A 20,536-nucleotide genomic window follows, 5' to 3' on the forward strand; every position below is an offset into this window, starting at 1 on the left:
TCCCCCAAAAGCTTTCCCAAACGCAGCCTCTTCCCCTTTCCATTTTCTTTAATAAAGTCTATGAGAGTTGGGGGATTTCATGTGCAATTGTCTTTGTTCTTTGTGGATGTAGTCCTAAAAACTAATTATTCTTTTTCTTGCAAAAATGGTTTATGACAAGGATTATGTCGCTGTCATAGTTTGCTACGGTGGAGATTTTGTGATTGGGAGGATGAGTGGGTGTGACATCCCGATTTTCCAATTCTAATTTCATTAAATTGAGACGGACATCCCGATTTTCCAATCCTGTGATTGAGTGATATGAATTGTGCTAATCTGCAGGAAGGCAAGAAAGCGGGGTAAGTCTTCTATGCCGTGTGGCTAGACCACTCTAGGGCGTATTTTCTTTCTAATGGGGTTTAGGGGGTGAACTTGTCGAGACAACATCTCATCCCGATTTGGGGAAAATATTACAGGACCGTAGATGGCGGGACCCCGAGAAGAATGGCATCTCGGTGCGGATCATCGAGCAAAGCACCTTCCCCGATCCCCTGGAGCCATTGGGTTTACGAGCTAAGGGACCGTATGGGATTCGGAAGACCAGAAGATGTTAGGGGTACCCCATAAGTTTAGGCTTGGTTACCGTTTTGGGCCAATGGCTTTAGGATTGGTCAACTTGGCCAGCGTTTGATATTCCACCGCCGTGATGGATGCTATTTTGGGTGAGGGTGTGGCGGCCTTCCGATGGTAGGGTGGACAACCCTATGGCCTCCTGACCCCGGGCGCCGATGTGGAAGATGTGGGATCAACAAACGAGTCCGATTAGTAGTTATAGGACTTCTTCTTTTTGGTGGACCGATCCATGTTGCGTGATCGACCTTTTTATCATATAAACTTTGACCCATTTTTGGTGCATATAGTCTGCGGATCTTTGTTGGTGTATGTAAACCACTGAATGATGATGATGATGTATGAAAGTATGTTTGTTTTGATTTTTAATTGATTTTCCCGATGTCCTATCCCGTAAGTTTTGTCGGGGTTTCTTAGCACGTTCCGTATGCGCATAATAATTTAAATGCATTTGCGACACTACCTTCTTTGCCCAGGATTTACATGACCATGGCGGGTTGTTCACGTGTCTCGGGGTTCGGGGGTGTGACAACCCCCGTTTAAAATGTGAGCACGGTTCATGTGATGATAAGGTGCGTGGGAGTCATGGATGGTAGGAAAGGCTTTTATTATACCGATGCAAGTGATTGTTAGTTGTTTATTAACTTGTTGTGATGTCACTCAGATTCTAATGTGGTATTGGAATTTGCAAATAAGCATATATATTGAGCCTGTAGCATGAGTGACCAAGTGCCGAGAGTTGCTAGGAAGAGAGCAGCAGGCTCTGCATGTTGGGTGGCCACCGATAAGGGTTGGTGCTCGAGGTGCCCTGGGCAGAGCGCAAGCTGAGGCCAATGCAAGTGGTGCAGCGTTGCCTTCAGAGGATGCAGTAGCCCTTGAGGATCCGAGGTTTGTTGGAATCGTGCAGATGCTTGAGATGATGGGTGACAAACTAGACCAGCAGGCCACCGCTTCAGCCGCCGCTATCGCCGCTGCCACCAATGCTGCTAATCTTCGCGCCGTTGCGGTCAAGTTCTTGCCCCATTACGATCGTCGAACCTGAAGTGGAACCTGATGAAATTCCACCTGAGAATGTGGCCGCTAGGAGGCCTAGAAGAAATTGGTACAGCATTTTCTCGAGGTTGAATCTCGACGTTCACGGGAGCGAGAGATCCCGGCCGGAGCACTATGGATCCAGAAACTAGAGATGCCTTTGAGTTCCGATGTGCACTAAAGCGGAAGGTCGTGGCAGGCCTATCGGTTAGGGGATCGTGACCACATGGTGGAAGGCTAATAAAGGGATAGTGTTTTCTGAGGGTGTGGCTCCCGAGTGGAATGGTTTACGGAGGTCTTTAATGAGAAGTACTTTTTCTGACAGTGCTAGAGAGTTGAAGATGGCGGAGTTCGAGGCGCCTTCACAAGGTACGATGACATCGATCGGTATGAGCTAAGTTCGTTGAACTGTCATGCAGCATGCCCCCGAGTTAGTTGGCTTAGTGAAACCGCACCGAGCTCGAAGGTTTGAGATCGGGCCGGCCGGAGGTGAGGAGCTTTTTGGGTACCATTAGATTCGAAGGAGTACAATGACCTTTATAAGGGGCCCAACTGTGAGAAAGACCGAGAATGAGAGAGTCATTTGCATCCGGATTGCGGTTTAATTCCGAATGAGAAGGTAATCGGTTTGGGGAAAGAGGCCGATGTTTGGAGGAAGATATCTGTTCCACTCAACATGAAGGGTGGGATAGGGAAACCATCACCCGAACCATCATGGAGTGTGGTCGTTCATGGAAGACAACATGATTCGGCCATGTCCCCTCTAGGATAGGTGCCTGTTATGAGTGTGGCTACAGGGTTATATATCCGAATTGCCCCCGGGAATCGAGATGGGATAGCTCGGTTGCCGCCGCCGCCGTTGGATAAGAATAGAGGAGTCGCGCCGCGATCATGCCGCGAGGTGGATTGAACCGACTTCCAACTCAAGGAAGGGCTTATGCGATCACTGGAGGACAGCGAAGGATGCGCTGCGTGATCACGGTATGGTCTTGCGACGACCAACCCTTTATGCTTTATTTGATCCTAGAGCTTCTCATTCATTTATAAAATTGAAAGATATGTTAAGTTGGTAGAATTAATTCCTGAGTTGTTGGAGTTCGTGATTGGCGTATTTACGCCGTTGAAGGATAAAGTATTAGCTACGGTGGGTTGTCTTGGTTGCAAGTTAGTGATTGAGCGAGAGGGGAGGATAGATTTGATAGTCTTAGCAATTTTGATTTGATGTGATAATTGGCATGAACTAGCTCACCAAGTAACGAGCTAAAATGGATTGTTATCGCAAGGCAATTCAGTTTAACCCATTAAGGGGTGAGTTTCGAATTTATCGGGAGTCGAGGAGACCCCGATTTCCTTAATCTCATCGCCGAAGCAACTTGCTTGCTAGGCAAGGGTTGCCAAAGGTTACACAGGCGACTATTTCAGGACACGACAGTGGAGGAGTTAAAGATTGAAGATATCATAGTAGTACAAGAGTTCCCAGACGTGTTCCCGAAAGAGTTATCGGGTTTACCGCCAGAGAGAGAGATAGAGTTTGTGATTGAGTTAGCCCCCGGGACAAAGCCGATCTCTAAAGCTCCTTATCGGATGGCCTTATCAGAACTTAAGGAACTGAAGGTATAGATGCAAGAGTTGTTGGATAAAGGATTTATTCGTCCTAGTGCATCACCTTGGGGAGCGCCAATTCTATTCATAAAGAAGAAGGATGGTTCCTTGCGCTTGTGCATCAACTATCGTCAACTCAATCAGGTGACGATTAAGAACAAGTATCTATTGCCGAGGATTGATGACTTGTTTGATCAGCTTCAGTGTCGATATTTTCTAAGATCGACTTGAGGACAATGGTATCATCGCTTAAGGATCAAGAAGAAGACATACTGAAGTCGGCGTTTCGCACCCGATACGGTCATTATGAGTTCTTGTGATGCCATTTGGGTTGACAAACACCCATTTGCTCATGGATTTGATGGATCGGATGTTCAGAGAGTACTTAGATCAGTTTGTACTGTTTCATCGACGACATCCTGGTGTATTCAAGGAGAACGAGGATCATGAAAGGCACTTAAGGATAGTGCTTCGAGGCTTTGAGAGATCACGAGCCGACGCCAAGTTTAGTAAGTGCAAGTTTTGGCTAACTCGTGTGGCTTTCTAGGTCATGTCATCTCTTAGAGAAGGGATCTCAAGATCCGGCCAAGATTGAAGGCAAGTGATCAACTGCCGAGACCGATGACAAGGATGTGAGACTCAGAAGTTTTAAGGTTTAGCGAGGGTATTACGACGGTTTGTGGAAGGGTTTTCCGGGTTAGCATCACCGATGGCGAAGCCAGACCGAAGAAGGAAGAAAAATTTGTGTGGACGAGATAAGTCACGTGGAAGTTAGCTTCAAGAGCTTAAGCGGCTAACTACCACACCGGTGCTTACTATTCCATCTTGGTCCGGGAGGTTTGAGATCTATAGTGATGCGTTGTTTAAAGGATTGGGTTGCATGTTGATGCGGCATGGTAGGGTTGTTGCATATGCGTCCCGTCGTTGAGACCTCATGAGTTGAATTATCCGATGCATGACTTGGAGCTTGCAACGATCATCTGCCACCGAAGATTTGGAGGCATTATTTCATGAGAAAGATTCCCGAGACCTTCATCGACCATCATAGTCTCAAGTATTTATTCTCTCGGAAGGAGTTGAATATGAGACAAACGTTGATGGATGGAGTTCTTGAAGGACTATGACCGTGAGATTTGTATCACCTTAGAAGGCGAACAAGGTCACAATGCACCGAGTAGGAAGTCTTCAATTTGCTCGATGGTACTCAAGGAATGGGGTCTAATTGAGAGGGCACGAGATTCGCATTTCAAATTTGAAGTAGGCCACCTTTCAAATCTTATGGCCACTCTAATTGAGCCGGAAGTGCGTGTCGGAATCGAACGCCGAGCCAGTCCAGATGTTAAGAGAATCTTTGCAAGAGGATGCGAGAGAAAAATGAGGGGCTGACTTTGATTTCGAGGATGGGGACATTGAGTTCCAAGGACCCGATTGGTTGTACCGATGATATGAGCTTAGAGGGGAGATTTTATCGAAGCGCATCGTAGTAAAGTGCAGCATTCATCCTAGTAGTACCAGATATATCAGAATCTCAGTCAACACTACTAATGGCGTGGCATGAAGGCGGACATCGCCAAACATGTCGCCAAGTGTTTGATCGGCAAGTGAAAGCTCGATTGCAAACCGGGAGGACTTCGCAACCCCTTGAGATCCCGTAATGGAAGTGGGAGCATATCATGATGGACTTCGTGACGGGACTACCGAGAGCTAGAGAAAGGGAATGATTCGATTTGGGTAGTAGTTGGTATGTGCCGACAAAGTCGGCTCACCTCATATCGGTTCGAAGGACTTGAGTTTGGAGACTCGCAGACTGCGTATGTACATCGGATAGTCCGTATGCATGGAGTGCCAGTTACAATTACTTCGGATAGAGACTGAGGTTCACCGCTTTTTTGGAAGAGCTTGCAAAGTGCTCTTGGTACAAAGCTCAAGATCGACGGCATATCATCCTCAAACGGATGGCTAGTCCGAGAGGACGATTTAGACTCTTGAGGACATGTGAGAGCTTGTGTAATAGACTGCAAGGAAGTTGGGGAAGAAACATTCATCTCGGTGGAGTTTGCCTACAACAATAGTTATCAATGTAATATTCGAGATGGCTCCTTTGAAGCATTGTAGGCGTAGCGTGCGAACGCCCGGTGTGTTGGGATGAAGTCGGAGAGAAAGATCACCATCCAAATTGCAGTTAGTTCAGTCGGTGGAGGCAGTTAAGTTATCATAAACCCATTAAAGACCACTCGAGCCGTTAGAAAAGTTATGCCGATGCGTCGAAGGCTATTGGAGTTCCAAGTTGGTGAGCATGTCTTTCCGAAGGTGTCACCGATGAGAGGTACTTCCAGCTTGGCAAAAGGGGGAACCGAGTCCGAGGTACGCCGTCCCTTTGAAATTTTGGAAAGAATAGGGACTCGGCGTATCGTCTTTCACTACCGCCGAGGTTAGCACAAGTGCATGACGTCTTTCACGTGTCGATGTTAATGAAGCATGAACCTGATCCGACACACGTTCTAAATTTTGAGGAATTAAACGATGACGGAGGTGTCGTACGTTGGAAAGCCCGGTTAGTCGTGGACATCAAGGAGCAAAGTTTTGCGCACCAAGACCATCCGTTAGTCAAAGTGGTCTTGCAACACCACCAGACAAGGAAAGAATTTCGTGTGAAACCGAAGCATTCGATGAGAGAATTGTACCCTCACCTTTTTGCTTGAGATGTGTAATAATTTAAATTTCGATGACGAAATTTTTATAAGAGGGTGCTATTTAAGACATCCCGATTTTCCAATTCTAATTTCATTAAATTGAGATGGGCATTTAGATTTGGCACGCATATAGTTCATTTCCTTGAGTCGGCCACTCATGAAAACTAATCTATTAAGTGAAACCGTTAAGAAATTCTAATGCATTAGGATTCGAGAATTTGATCGAAGCGACCTTTCGGCCGAGATAATCTGCAAGGGTCATTGCGGCACAAATAAAAATGATTAGAGATCGAGATAGAGTGGCTCAGGAGACATGTGATTAGGTGTGGGTGATTCCACGGATGGCACAATTCTTGTCGATCGACACTCGGACCGACTTTTCTATCGATTGGATACCCTGTGCCCGTGTTTGAAACCTTGAGATTACCCGGCAATAACCTAAAGTTACCAATTGCCAAAGATGTACATTGTGGCTTGAGTTGATCAACCATAGGTCAAATGCATAAAATTTCTATAAGCGACCGGTAGATCGTAACGCACTAGTATTGTGCCAAAGTGGAATTAACCGTGAAATTAAGATCAAATCCTGAAATTGGAAGTTATGGTGTGTCACAAATCTCATTAGGATCATTGGATTAATTTATGGACTTTAATTGGACTCAATTGGAAGAGAATTGAATGGAAATTGAAGAATTTTGCTCACAAAATTTTATGCCCTGGCGGAAAATGAAATTGAACCTATTGGACTAAAGTTGTGGAAGGTTGGACTTAGTGGATGGTGACATCACATGTGATGTCATGGGGGAGGCAAGATGGCTAGGATGATGACAAGTGAATGGTGGGGATGAGCTCTTGGAAAGGTGGGATGTCACTTCCCCCTTGCCTCCATCATCTTCAAGCTTGGGAAGAGAGAGAGAGAGGGAGGGAAAAAGCTGAAGCAAAACTAGCGACCACCCCTTTGTCCGCCTCTTCGCCCACATGGTTGCTCGCTGTTGCCGCCCTTCACCCGTGTTCCTAAGCCGCTCGCCGTTCGCCGGAGCTCGCACCGTCACCATCCCGCCGCGTTTTTCTACCTCCGCCTCCGCCGAGCCTTCATCATCATCGTCCTTCCTTGCCCAGCGGCTGCTGCTCGCCGCCTCACCGCCGGTCGTTGCTCGAGCCAGGCACTGTCCTCCTCCACCGTTCCTCCGCCCCGTTCAGCCGCCATGCCGCCTCCCCAAGCTCGGTCGGTGGCTGGAAATTCCAGCTTCGGCCCTTTCAAGCTCGATTTGGCCGCCTTTTTAGTTCTCATTTGGTGTTGATCTATGTAAGTTTGTCGTCGGCGTCGTCGTGCTCTTCGTCGGAGACTCGTCGGAAAGTGATTCCTGGTGAGTTTAGCTCACAAACCTTGATTAGTGGGTTAATGATGCCTTAAGTGTGTTTTAGCTTAGGTGATTGAGATTAGGTTGTTAAATTAATTTATTTAGATGTGGATTAGATTAATGTGATTAATTAAGGTAAAGTATGTTTAGTTTAAAAGTTAAGTAGGTTTATTTTAATATAAACCTTGATGTGACAAAGGAATTTATTTATGATTTAAATAAATGTTTCAAAATTAGATTATTTAATAATATATTATATTCAAAATCATTAAAATATTATTATATTAAAAAACTCAAAAATTATTTTTGATCCTAATTGTTCGAATTTTCGTGTACGATTCGCCTGGCTATTTATAATTTGGAAATTGATGAATGGTTAACGCAAATTGAGTGTTGATTGTGGAAAATATGGATTTTATTTAGAAAATTTCAAATGTCGAGTTTGGCATTGAAATTGGATTTTTTAAAGATTAATATTGTAAGTAGAGTATGTGAGTGATGTGCAAAGTGCCTTGGGTTGATTATGAGTTATTGTATATAATTAAGAGGAATTGCCTTAAGCTATTGAGTTGGAATTGCCCCTATATGGGGATGCCCCATACAACGGATGCGGGTCGTGAGCTGATTCTCTCGCCCATGCTCCCTTCTGGAACGCCTCGTCGATGTACCGACGAAGCCGTGTCCAAAGTGGGGAGGCGATGCTGGCTATATGTCAATAGATAGCCGAACTACGAGCAGGCTATGCCCTTGTGTGGCAGTGAATAAATGATTGGAACGCTTTGTCGTGATTGTGAATTAATTGAAATTGATTGTGTTCCAATGGCTTAAGTCCTTGTTGTTACCTCGTGATTGAGTGATATGAATTGTACTAATCAAGGGAAGGCAAGAAGGCGAGGTAAGTCTTCTGTCTTTGTGGCTAGACTCGGGGGCGTATTTTCTTTCTAATAGGGGTTTAGGAGGGGGTGAACTTAAGCCGAGACAACGTCTCATCCCGGTTTAGGGGAAAATATTACGGGACCGTAGATGGCGGGACCTCCTGAGAAGAATGGCATGCCGGTCATCATCGGCTTGGTCTGTACTTCCCCGATCCTCGGAGCCATTGGGTTTCACGTAGCCGATCGGGACACCGATGGATTGAGGACCGAAGATGTTAGGTACCCCATAGGTTTGGGCAGTTTCCTTTTGGGGCCAATGGCTTGTGGTTGATCCACTTGACAGTTTTGATATTCCACTGGCCGTGATGGATGCTATTCTGGGTGAGGGTGTAGCTGACCTTCCTGATGGTAGGGTGGACAACTCATCGTCTCCGGACCCAGGCGATCGAATGTGGAAGATGTGGGATCGATGAACGAGTACGATTAGTAGTTATAGGACTGTTTCTCTTTGGTGGTGATCCATGTTTTGTAGACCCTTTTTATGCACATAAACTCCGACCTATTTTAGGTGCATATAGTCTCTGGATCCCGTTGGTGTATGTAAACCCCGGAATGATGATGATGATGTATGAAAGTATGTTTGTTTGATTTTAATTGATTTTCCGCTGTCTATCTCGTAAGTTTTTGCCGTTGGTTTCTTAGCACGTTACCGCATGCGCATAATAATTTAAATGGGTCGGCCACACTACCTCGGGAAATGTCGTATTTACATGACCATGGCGGGCTGTTCACGTGTCTCGGGATTTGGGGGGCGTGACGGTGGGAGTATGAGGGTGGAAATAAGGGTACCATCTTTGTCGATATAAAGAATGCACATTATATAGGATTTGTTAGAATATAGTGACTTCTTTGCCTTGTAAGTTCAGAAGTTGTTGTATTGTGTTCATAGGAAAGGATTAAGAGATGATTTGAGAAGTTTAGAAGATAATAATGGTTTTAGGGATGTTTTATACCATTATCTTCATGACAAAGAGGTAAAAGTATACGTTGAGTATGATAGTGAAAGTGAGGACGAAGATGGTGATGGAGAGAGCGCCCAAGTAGGAGAAAAAGGAGATGGTATTCAAGGTAATACTGAGGTTAGGAATGAAAGAGGGTAGGATAGACATGATGGAGAGGAGAGGGGCGCATGCAAGTTCACCAAAATGATGATGACATAGGTGATGTCATAATCATCGGATTAGATTAGAAAGTAACTAAATCAAGTGATTTACAATGAAGGGTTACTGTTGAAAATTTCGTAAGTGACCTAATTCGACAACGAGGAGCTTGTACAGTTAAGAAAAAAAGCAAAGGGATTTTGTGATAGATAAGTTTGCAACTTCTGGTGAGCCGATAACCAAATAGGGTGAAGGCCCCGCAATCTTTGGTGCTACCGGTGAGGAGACGATTATGAAGAAACCGTCAAAATGTTACTTCCCAAGATGAGCTTGAAGAAAATCAATGAGCTATGCATAGAAAGAAATGTAAGTTCTTCGTATGATCCATCCATTGCCTCTCCTATTTTGTCGATAGGTGAAATTTCAAGATGTGAAACAATTTAGGGAAGCTATATTGAAGAACTCCATTGCTGTACAAAGGAATATTAACTTCGTAGAAACACTAAAACCTTTGTAAGAGCTAGGTGTTCGCAACAAAAATTGTCCATGGAAGATCTATGACGCATTTGTTAAGAAAGTGGATCCTTATATTTAAAGCCCACAAGAAAAACATATTTGTTCCATTAATTTTGAAAATAAAAGGGTAACAAGTGCATGGTTGTCTAAGCACTTCTTTTGATCCGATTAGTGATGCCCCATGTGAATAGTACCGAGTTCAAGATCTTTGGTGAAGGAGCGTGTAGGCATAAATATATCCAGAATCAATGCAAAAGATCAAAGTAAAAGGTGATGAAGATATATATTAGTTAGTACAACGAATATGAGCAGTTATGGGATTATGTAGAATTAACTAGACCGCAAAATCCTTCAGAAGTAGTGTATGTAGATGTCGTGAATATACCACTTCTTGATATGGGACTAAGTTTGATAAATTCTATGTTTGCTTCGATGCATGCAAACGAGGATTTTATTTTGATTGAGACAACATTATAGGATTGGACGGTTATTTTTTGAAGGGCTTGTGCAAGAGAGAATTGCTAGCCGCAATTAGAAGAGATGCGAATAACCAAATGTTTCCACTGGTTTGGGCTGTTGTGAGGGTAGAGAACAAGGACAATTGTTTGTTTTTTGATATCAACATGCCATTTGCTTACATTTCTTTTTATTGAATTATTGCGAGGACCGGGTTCCCGGTAATAACCGGAAGATTCATTGCCTTATGCTGAACATCGAATGTGCACGGCACATATACAAATTGGGCAAAAGACCTATAAAGAGGACAAGTTGCGCCGTAATTTTGGCAGCTAGCAAAGAGCACGAATATGACTGATTTTAGGATGGCCAAAGAATAACTTGCTTCAATTGACAAAGGAAAGGTTATGATGCACTATTCTAAATAGAATCGAAGTATTGGTGTAGGGCGTTCTTCAACGAGAAATTCAAATGCGATGACATCGATAACAACATTTGCAAAGCATTCAATGGGAGGATACTAGATGCCGTATGCAAACCAATCATCTCGATACTTAAAGACATACGAGTTATGGTCATGACTTCGGCTGCATAGACTTAGAAACGAGGCTGCAAAGTGGACTAGGCAATGTGGTCCTAAGATTGCTAAGAAATTGGATGAGAACTTGGCTGCAAGTAGATATTGTCATCCCATTTGGAATGGGGATAAATGATATGAGATAATGAATGATTCCGATAAGCATGTTGTCAATTTAGGTACAAAAAAGTGTTCATGTAAAGTATGACAAAAAAAGTGGTACACATGCCATATGTACCATCCAATTGAAGAGCCACAACATAGAAGACAACATTGATGATTGGTACAAGAAACCGAAATATCTTGCTTCATACCAATTTATGATGTAGCAAATCAAAAATAACAACTTCTGGGAGCTAACAGATCGCGAAGCACCTCAACATTTGCCACTAAAGAAGAAAATTGGAAAACCAAAGTAAAAACAAAGAATGATGGAGGGAGAGGTCTTATGTCGGATAGGATGAGTAGGACAGTGTAAAGATGGCATGCTCTTATTACCACATAGCGGGGGCACAATACTAAATGTTGTCAATTAATGAAGCAACGAGAATAGTTGAGGCCAATCAAAGGGCCTAGTGAAGGGACAATTGGAAAATAACAAATAGAAAAGCGAATTGGAGTCGACTGTTCTTCAGTCGATGACAATAAACCTAGTAAGTCATGACATTTGTGTTTATGTTGCTTTATAGTTTTTTTGTTTTTTCTTTGTCAGGTCACGAGAATGACACTTGGAGGATTAGTCGAAGCCCCTACTGTGCCTGAAACCAAAAGGCCTGTTTGAAGAAGGTAAAGATAGCCAGCGAAGGATTGGCCAGAAGCAGCCGAAGGGCCAATTAAGTCAACTATTCCCGGCTGACGGCAAAGAAAAAAAAATACCCAAAAGTTGAACAATTTGTGTTTAGTTTTCATTTACGTTGTTATATGTCCGATGTTTATATTTACGGTGTTCTTTGCCTCTTTTCTCGATTCGAAGAAGGCAAGTTAGAGTTCATTCGCAATAGAGGGCCCAAAGGGCCATCACAAGATCCATCACTAAGGTTATCACAAAGGCCACTAGAAGGGTCATCATAAGGGCCACCACAAAGTCAATAGAATGTGTCATTAAAGCTAAAGGGCTAAATAGAAAAATAACCGGGAAGAAAAGCCAAATTAAGGGCCAATTATAAGAAGGCCATCTAGAAGACACATAGTTGAAGAATTGGTCGAAAAAGCCTATCTTTGTAACTAAATAGCCACAACAAGAGCCCAAGAAATCATAGGCAAGAAGAAGGGCCAAACAATCACAAGTACTTGAAAGTGACATTCCCCTTCAAACAAGAGGGGCTCTTGGGAAGAGGTTAAAACAATATGGTTATGGCATTTATACAGATGAGCGTATTAGAATAGTCATTTTTAATGTAAGTTTATAGGCTGCATTTAATTTAATTTATGGTGCAAACTTTTGTTGATAATTGAGTTTTCTTTTTAAAGCTTGGGAGAAGTTCGGAGGTTCTTATTTCTCAAGACCCAACTCAGAATCAGCCTACGCCAACAAAGAAGAAGACATTGGCTGGGCCAACAAGAAAGAAGAGTAAGAAGAACCTAGTTGCAGGTTTATCTAAATTAGTTCAGCCTACGCGGTTGCAACTCCTTCCTCGATTCGAGCCTGGACAATTTCAACTCCATCGGGACCAATGCATCCGGGAGTTGAAGAATAAGTTTGCACGTCAAGTTAGAAAAAGTGTAAGGATTATGAATTAAGTAAAATGTCCATCAAAGAAGCACGAACATGAGGCATTGTGCATATTGATTTATGAAATGGGACGAGATATGGTTTATGGGGTTTGAGAAGTATTGTTTTATTGTAAATGTTTTCTTTTCTTTTTCTTTTTCTTTTTCAATAGTTTGTCATTGAGTTTGTAAGACTTAATTTCAATATCAATGGAACGATCTTGTTACTTGTCATTTTGCCTTTTCATTTTTGATTTTGTTTTTACTTTTACTTTCGCCTTCGGTGGTGGATGCGTGGTGGTGGTTAGGGTGCTCGTGTGGCTAATGGTGGCGGTTGGTGAAGCCTAATGGCGGTGGGTTCATGTGGGGGTTAGGTTGGGAGCTCTTGCTACACCTAGTACTGATGCAAGTATGTAGTGTGCATAGCTTGGTTGCACGAGCCCCTTTTGTGGTCAGACCTACCACCAATAGTGGCTGCTAATGGTGGTCTATGGCGGTGGCTACGTGTTGGTGTGGTAGCTAGGATGCTAGTATTGCTAGTGGTGATGGCTAATGGTGGCTGCTGATGCCTGAGATAGTGGGTCTATTATAAGAGATGGGTTGGGGGCTTGTGCGGACTTTGGTGCAAGATGCAAGTGTGCGATATGCACATCTTGCACTAGGTAGTGTCAGTGCAAGGTGGTGGCTCAAGTGGGTGCTTGGGATGCCTGGTGTGGCTGGTGATGATGGCTAAAAGTCGATGGTGGCCAATGGTGGGCGATGGTAGTGGCCGGTGGTAGCTTGATGGCTAGTGCAATTTATAGAATGTACAAAAAAATTGGTACTTAACCGATCACATTCTTAAAAAACTTGGCACTTAAGTGATCACTTTTAATAATAACTTGACACTTAAATGATTTTTTTTTAATCACGACCGGCATTTAAGTGATCACTAAATACAACTTATAACACTCGAGTAATAACTCGTGTCTATCTTATGTATATGTTGGTTTGTAGCAAACAAAAGAAGTTGATGGTTTTGTATATACAGTTCAACTTATGGCAACTCCATTCAATTCAATATTTGCTGCTAGTTTAAATTCAATTCAAGTAAAAAGTTATCACAACATTGACCCAATATACATTCCATCCTTACCGATTTATATTCAAGAACAAGCAAAAACATAGTACAAATAGTATTTCATTCATTCATTTATTTTATTTCCTTGACCTCCCCACAAGTACAAAAAGTAACACATAATACATATAAGCGATACCAAAAAAAAAAAAAAAGCCACAACGATCTTGTAGATAACACAAACTTTCTTATCTTCCAAAAAAAAAAATTACATTTCATTCAAAACAAGTACATTTGTCCACTCATTTACAATTATGGCAGTCAGAGAAATTTCTTCTCATCTTCCAATACTTTACATTTCATTATAAAGTAGGATAGACAAAAAAAAAAAAATAGCAACACAATAAACACTCAATAACACTTAGTTCAATTTTCATCTTTAAAATTTCATTTTCAAATGGTTAGCGAGAAAGATGTGAGCTTACATTGAGTCAACATCGTCAAGTAGTTCAAAGCGTAGATGGAGGTTGATGACATCCATCAAGTAGATCCAATATCATCTATGTGGCTCGGTGAGAAAATTTCGCATCGACTCATTTGAAATATTTGCACTTCGACCATTCTCTGTATCGGGTACATCCATAAAATTTTCTCCCGAGATTCATTCGAGTCCATGATATTTTCTTGGACTTGGTAACCCACAAAAACATAAACGCTCGCCTTCTTCTTCGCTTCGAGAGGAATTTAAGCCACCGCTGAAAATCCTGCTCTCCATTTCCAATATTTGACTAGAATTTTGGGCAAATCAATTAGGGTTCGGGATTAGAGCTCTAGCGCTCAATGGGATTTACCCAATTTAAGGTTTTAGATTTAGGGCAATTAGGGTGACGACGTCGTTTTGGCCAATTTAAGGGCTTTATTTTGGCCAACTATAGAAACGACGTCATTTTGGGTGAATCAGAGCTGAGTCAGCTCTCCAGCAAATCACGTAGGCGAGCAATATTAATATTTAATCACCACGTATGATTTTAGAAGTTGACTTGCCGGATGTGGCACTTAGGTGTTGCATTTTCAAATAATGTGGCACTTAAATGTCACTTTCGTAACTTTTAGTCTTAAATGTCCATTTGTGCCAAGTTTTAACACTTGAAATGTTCTTTTCGCCCAAGAGAAACATACTCAAATTGCTTCATCTTATATGTGTTCCATAAAAAGAAGCTGTGCAGTAAAAAAGCTACAAAACTATTTGAAAATAAGGCAAGAAATTCACCAATCATTAGTCTATTGAAAAGGGATAAGAAATGCTACATCATTGAATTTTACACATATTATATCTAATACAATTGCTGAAGACCCAAAAATAGAGGCCAAAGTCTTTGGTCTAACCTCAAAGGGCCTAAGCCCAACCACTGTGGTCCAAGGCCCAAGTGCCAAGGACCTTGGGCTCGAGGCGGGAGACTAAGCCCACAATTGACCATCAAGGTTTGAGCAAGGGAGTAGGGGTTTCTCGAGCACGAGCATTGAGACACTAGCCAACAGCCTCGATGGGCGAAGCATGGGTGTGAGTTGCCATACTCTAACATCAATTCTAATCACATTTTGAAAAGTGATTTTTGATTTTTTTAAAGACAAAATAATTTTCCTAAATTTAAGCAAAAGTTTTCTGCTAGCTATGTAAAAAAATTCTCCATTTGACCCCTTTGCCTTAGAACATTGAAAATTAAGAAAATATTTTTAGATAGTAAATTTTCACAAAACAAATTATACTCATGCTCTCATAGTTACAAAGATATCCACATACTTAGATATATATAGGTATTATGGAGCTTCCCAACTAGTTAATCCTCACGAGAGTACTTATGAAAAAAATATTGAGTGGTTTCAAAGCCACATGAGTGACTAATGTAGTGTGTACTTTTAAACTTACATCCCATCATGATTGACACATGTGAATTGACTTGAAAATTAAATAAATAAAAAATGAAAATTCTCTCCGAGAAATTTGGAGCATCTTTGCTTTGTTTGCGAGAAAAGATCCGTTCGTTGCTCGTCCATGGCCATCATCCGTCTCGTTTGTCCATGATGTAACATTTTCAAATGACATTTCAACGATTTTGTCTGTGTGTTTCAGTGGAACCAACCTTCGCACCTCCCCCTATTATTGCAACGTCATGTTGGGTCATCATCTTGTATTTGGCTAGATTTGGAGTGATGGCCACGAGTGTGGATGGCTCCCATGCCAGATTTGGCACCATGGACAAGTAAGGCGCCACCCACAGATGACGGTTCATCCATGGAAGCCTCTCTTATAGCTAAATATGCAACCTAGTATGGAGTGAATAGATTGATAAACTAAACTTAAAAATTTGTTGGAATTATTTAAAGTCGTGTTTAATGCATATAAGAGTAGTTTCATATATGTGAGAGTAAACAGATGATATCAAATATAGCATGCCCTTATCAAATAAATTTGAAAATAAATAGAAAGATAGAAAAGTTGCATGCTAGTCTTAAGTTATTTGGCTGAGACCAAATCCATTCCATTCTCCTAGACTAATAGGCTGGATTTCACTAACAATTCTTTGAGAGGTTACAATGTAACTCGTGCTACTTCTACCTAAAGTCAAAGATCACACTACTAATCCTAAGCACTACTACAATACTCATACACTTCTCAAAAGAAATTACAATCACTCTCCAATAAACCTAATTGCTCAATTGATATAGCGAACCACTTTTATCGGGGACGTGTCGGTCTAACAAAGCTTACGCAGGTTGGCTTACATACCACCTTCCACTTTATCTTCATAAGTATGATCACAACCGCATGAGCTATTTACCTGGTTATGGTGCCTCCAAATCTTAATGAACTTCCCATTCTTTGACTTGTTCAACTCCATTAAGGTTCTTCTACTCTTATTTAGTCTTTCACTCCATACTTCATAATCTATCGGTGGTGATGGAGTCCTTGCATTTGTGTAACTTGAGATAAGACCAATTTATCTAACATTTGATATAAATAAATGGTTTTGTCAATTCTGAAATATCACATGAGGTTTTCAAACAAATTCTTTGCTTCATCCTAACCTTGGCACCTCTCGAAAATCAAATAGAGAAGCTTCTTTACATCTGCAAACTTCCCGCAACATCTATGGAAACATTTCGGTCCCATCATTGCTTGTCCAAATTTGGCCTCTTTGACGGCCGTGAACCTTGCTTGTCAATGACTCGCAAGGTGGGCTCATCCTTAAACAGGCGACCACGGCTCAGCTAGCTAGTCATGCGTGAGATGAGATTTTGAAATTTTTTTCATTGACTCCATATCAACTAATGATATGGCATTATGGACATTTGTCAATTTTGCAAGTGGATGTGAGTAAAAGAAAATACACGCCACGTCACCTGCTGAGGTGGTGTCTTTGAATTTGTTGAATTGTTTTCTCAACAGCCTAGCTGGGCAATTTTCTTTCCCTTTAATTAAATTACAATTCATAAATACACAACAGCTCTAATCAAGCCTGAAGCATCCGGACTCGAGCACGAAGGAGGGGGGGGATCATCATCCATGGCCAGAAGTCTCGGAAACAAACGGCCCCTCCGCCTCCTGACTCGGTTCCTCGACTCACCGAGTAGCCACCGTTACCTGCCGACCAGCTCCTCCTCCTCCTCCGCCCGGTCCCTGCAAACCCTAGCTTACGAAGAGGTACCCCCTCCTCCCTCCGGCGACGGTCCCGCCGCCCCGACGGCATTCGTGCTCCACGGCCTCCTGGGCTCCGGCAGGAACTGGAGGTCTTTCTCTCGCTCCTTGGCCTCCACTCTCTCCGCCGCCTCCCCCTCCCTCCGGTACCCTCTCTCTCCCCTTCTGTGAATGTTTCGTGGAGGACTGGAGTCTTTCTTTTCTTTTTTCTTTTTGCCCAATGCTCTTCGGGGGTGCTTGCAGATTGGAGGATGGTTCTGGTGGATTTGAGGAACCACGGGAGATCGACCGAGCTGGGGGCTTCGGCCCGCCTCACGACATGTTCAGCCCGCCAGGATCTGGCCGATCTGGTGAAGTCTCGAGGCTGGCCCGGACGCCGTGATCGGCCACTCCATGGGCGGCAAGGTGGCCTTGCAGTTCGCGCAGAGCTGCGCTCGCGGGGACTACGGTGAATCCGCCGCGTGTCCCAGACTGACCAGGCGTGTTTCCTCGTCGTTTCTCGAAATGTCGTGATTGTCTCAGCTTCACAGCTCAGTAATTTGCCCTTAGCGAGTGATAATTTATTGGAAGTGCTTGATTACTGGTTAGTTTAGTCCCTCAGATTCTTGAGCATATTGCCAGTCATTTTCTGCAGATAATGCTTAATTGCTGTACGATGTGATTCATTGAGGGCAGGAAACCCATTATGCTTAAAGAAGCAAAAATGATATTTTGAGTAATGAGGGTCCAAAAGTGCAACTTGACAAGTCCATGAGTTAAATTCCTGCGAAGTTCATTGTTGTAGAGCACTTGCCATTTCTTGATATGGTAGTAAACTGAGCTTCGACACAAGGCTCTGTCAATCCTTTCCTGGTCTTGCTCGTATTTGTCTTTGATGTGTCCAAACTCTGGTGATATATTTCTTAGCTGGAATCCTCGACTTTCATTTATAAGTGAGCAGAATACATGATGTCCCTATGCACTCGATGGTGAATGGTAGTGGAGTTTCTTCCATTAATCCGATACTTGCTACCAATCGTGCTATTCCATGGGTTTTGTCTAGGAATTGCTTACCTCATTGTAGAAGTCAAAGCATGGTTTAGCTTCATTCTACAAATTTTTTTGCAATATGGAATGCACTATTGTTTGGTTAACAATATCGATAGAATATGCTTCATCACCCCCAAAGCATGCACCATTGGCTCCATGGCCACAAATGAGGTGAATCTTCCCCTGGCTCTTATTCCTTCAGTCATGCTGTTGGTAGGGCTTGCAGAGTTTGAGACTTTTTTCCTTGAAAGGGTGCCAAGGTGGTACTGCTTGTACATGTTTCATTTTCAAATTAGTTCTAGCAATTGAATATGAGAGAAGAATATATGATGCTTACAGGATGTCTGGCATGAAAAGATATGCTGATAAGCTAGGGTTCAATTTTCTGATACTTAAGTTGATGGGAGAATTTGTTTGTCTTGATCTGCTGCGAGAATTTAAATCCTAGCAATCCCTCGTGCAAGTTTCCTTGGTATAATCTTGTTGTTTTAGGTGTCTCTGATGCTCCATTTGATGCTGTTGCATCCACATCCTGTGCTTCATGTGTAAGGTCTAGCTTTTACCCAGTGAAAAATGTTAAGAGATATGCTTGATATGAATGGTATATTCGTTTCCAATTAGCCTAAGCTTTTAAATTGTCTGTTTAACACCTGGGAGTGAAATTAATATAGTGGACAGGCTGGGCATTTTATTTTGTTCCTTTTCTGTTTTCTGCTCTTGCATGATTTGTTATGCTGGCCATGCTGTCCTATATTATGAACATGATGCGCTATTGAAATTCAAGCCATATTGGTAATTAACTTTTTCCGATCAGGTTGTTATGTGATGTCAATGCCACTGGAAATTTTTGTTTGAGCGATCCTAATTGTGATATATGTGTCTCTGCACGTTATGGCAGCTAATGTGCTGGTAAAGCTCTTTAGTTATTTCTATTTCCTGATGCAGAGCAGCTGGGGGTGCTAGATTCTGTCCCAGGAGAAGTAAAGCCGGATAATAGCGACGGAGAAGTAGAAAAAGTTTTGGAAACATTGCAGAGTTTACCTTCAACAATCCCATCAAGAAAGTAGGATTATCCTTCGTCCTTTGCTAGCATGTCATAGCCACAGCTTTCATGTCTCAACATTTTTCTCTCTTTGTTAGTCAAGCAAATTAATAATGCAAATGAAGACATTCTGCAGCAAGAAGTGTTTGGAAAGTTGTTCTGAGTACTTCAATACCCCTTAGAATGGCGTTTTCTAAGTCCACAACATCTTGAGAAGGGACATGTGCATCTTCCTTACTGTCGTTTATGTTGGATAGTCTGGTATTAGACATGTAAGCAGTATATTGCAGAATTTAACCCCAAAGGGCTGCTCCATTTGAAGAAGTTGATAGTCTGTCTCAAATTGTCTGAGTTGTTATAACTTCTGTTTGGGTATAATCCCAATTATCATGCAGGATTTCTCTTATCACAGTGTGCATCTGAAGATGCAGAGTCTGACACACTATGTAAGGGTTGCTAAGAACTTTGTGTTTGATGTTCTTGTTCTCAGGTGGCTGGTGAACCACGTGCTAGAACTCGGTTTCTCAAAGTCCTTAGCAGAGTGGATAGGCAGCAACCTCAAGAAATCTGGAGATCATGAAACGTGGGCTTTTAATCTGGAGGGTGCCATTCAGATGTTCGATTCATACAGGGAGACATCCTACTGGTCTTTGTTGGAGGAAATCAAAAAAGCCACGGAAATAGCAATTGTACGTGCAGAGAAGAGCGATCGATGGGACCCGGACGTGATACAAACGGCTCGAAAGACTTCCTAGTTTGGGAAGGGACCGATCGAGAGGGAAGGTTTCGGTTCATGTTCTTCCTAATTCTGGCCACTGGGTTCATGTGGACAATCCGAAGGGACTTCTCGAGATTGTGGCTCCAAAGTTCATGTCCATCTAGCCTTGCCCTACCGGGAATTCTGATTTCTAGGTGCCCGCGGTGCGAGCTAGTGGCTTTCTTGCCTGTAACTATTGAAATTGGGAAGCTCTGCTTTGATACGAATAAAATCTGTCCTGACGTTATCTCGGCGCGATAGATAGCGTGCCTTGCAGATAGCGTGCCTTATTTATCCTCTTTTCATGTAGAAGGCGCAGTTCAGGTTCAATGACCTTTCTTTGATTCACATAATCGGTCATTT

General features: G+C 42.6%; 2 protein-coding genes across 2 annotated transcripts; both read left to right on the forward strand.

The window, feature by feature from the left end:
* The first annotated feature begins 17,157 nt into the window (after positions 1-17,157).
* On the forward strand, positions 17,158-17,727 carry LOC120289859. Its single transcript, XM_039305238.1, has 2 exons — positions 17,158-17,491; positions 17,589-17,727. Exons 1-2 carry the CDS (start codon positions 17,214-17,216, stop codon positions 17,725-17,727), a joined length of 417 nt encoding a protein of 138 aa, XP_039161172.1. The 5' UTR covers positions 17,158-17,213.
* Positions 17,728-18,530: 803 nt separating this feature from the next.
* On the forward strand, positions 18,531-20,306 carry LOC104427738. The gene is given in 4 exon segments (XM_039305239.1): positions 18,531-18,587; positions 19,298-19,437; positions 19,907-20,147; positions 20,149-20,306. Coding segments are annotated over 4 exon segments (588 nt in total). The 3' UTR covers positions 20,299-20,306.
* Positions 20,307-20,536: the final 230 nt, after the last annotated feature.

This window comes from Eucalyptus grandis, chromosome 11 (genome assembly GCF_016545825.1).
Source record: "Eucalyptus grandis isolate ANBG69807.140 chromosome 11, ASM1654582v1, whole genome shotgun sequence".
Lineage (NCBI taxonomy): Eukaryota > Viridiplantae > Streptophyta > Magnoliopsida > Myrtales > Myrtaceae > Eucalyptus > Eucalyptus grandis.

Coding starts and splice junctions, on each gene's coding strand:
- LOC120289859 (XM_039305238.1), top strand. CDS start 17,214: ATGGCCAGAAGTCTCGGAAACAAACGGCCCCTCCGCCTCCTGACTCGG. Junction 17,492..17,588: donor GCCGCCTCCCCCTCCCTCCG/GTACCCTCTCTC, acceptor GGGTGCTTGCAG/ATTGGAGGATGGTTCTGGTG.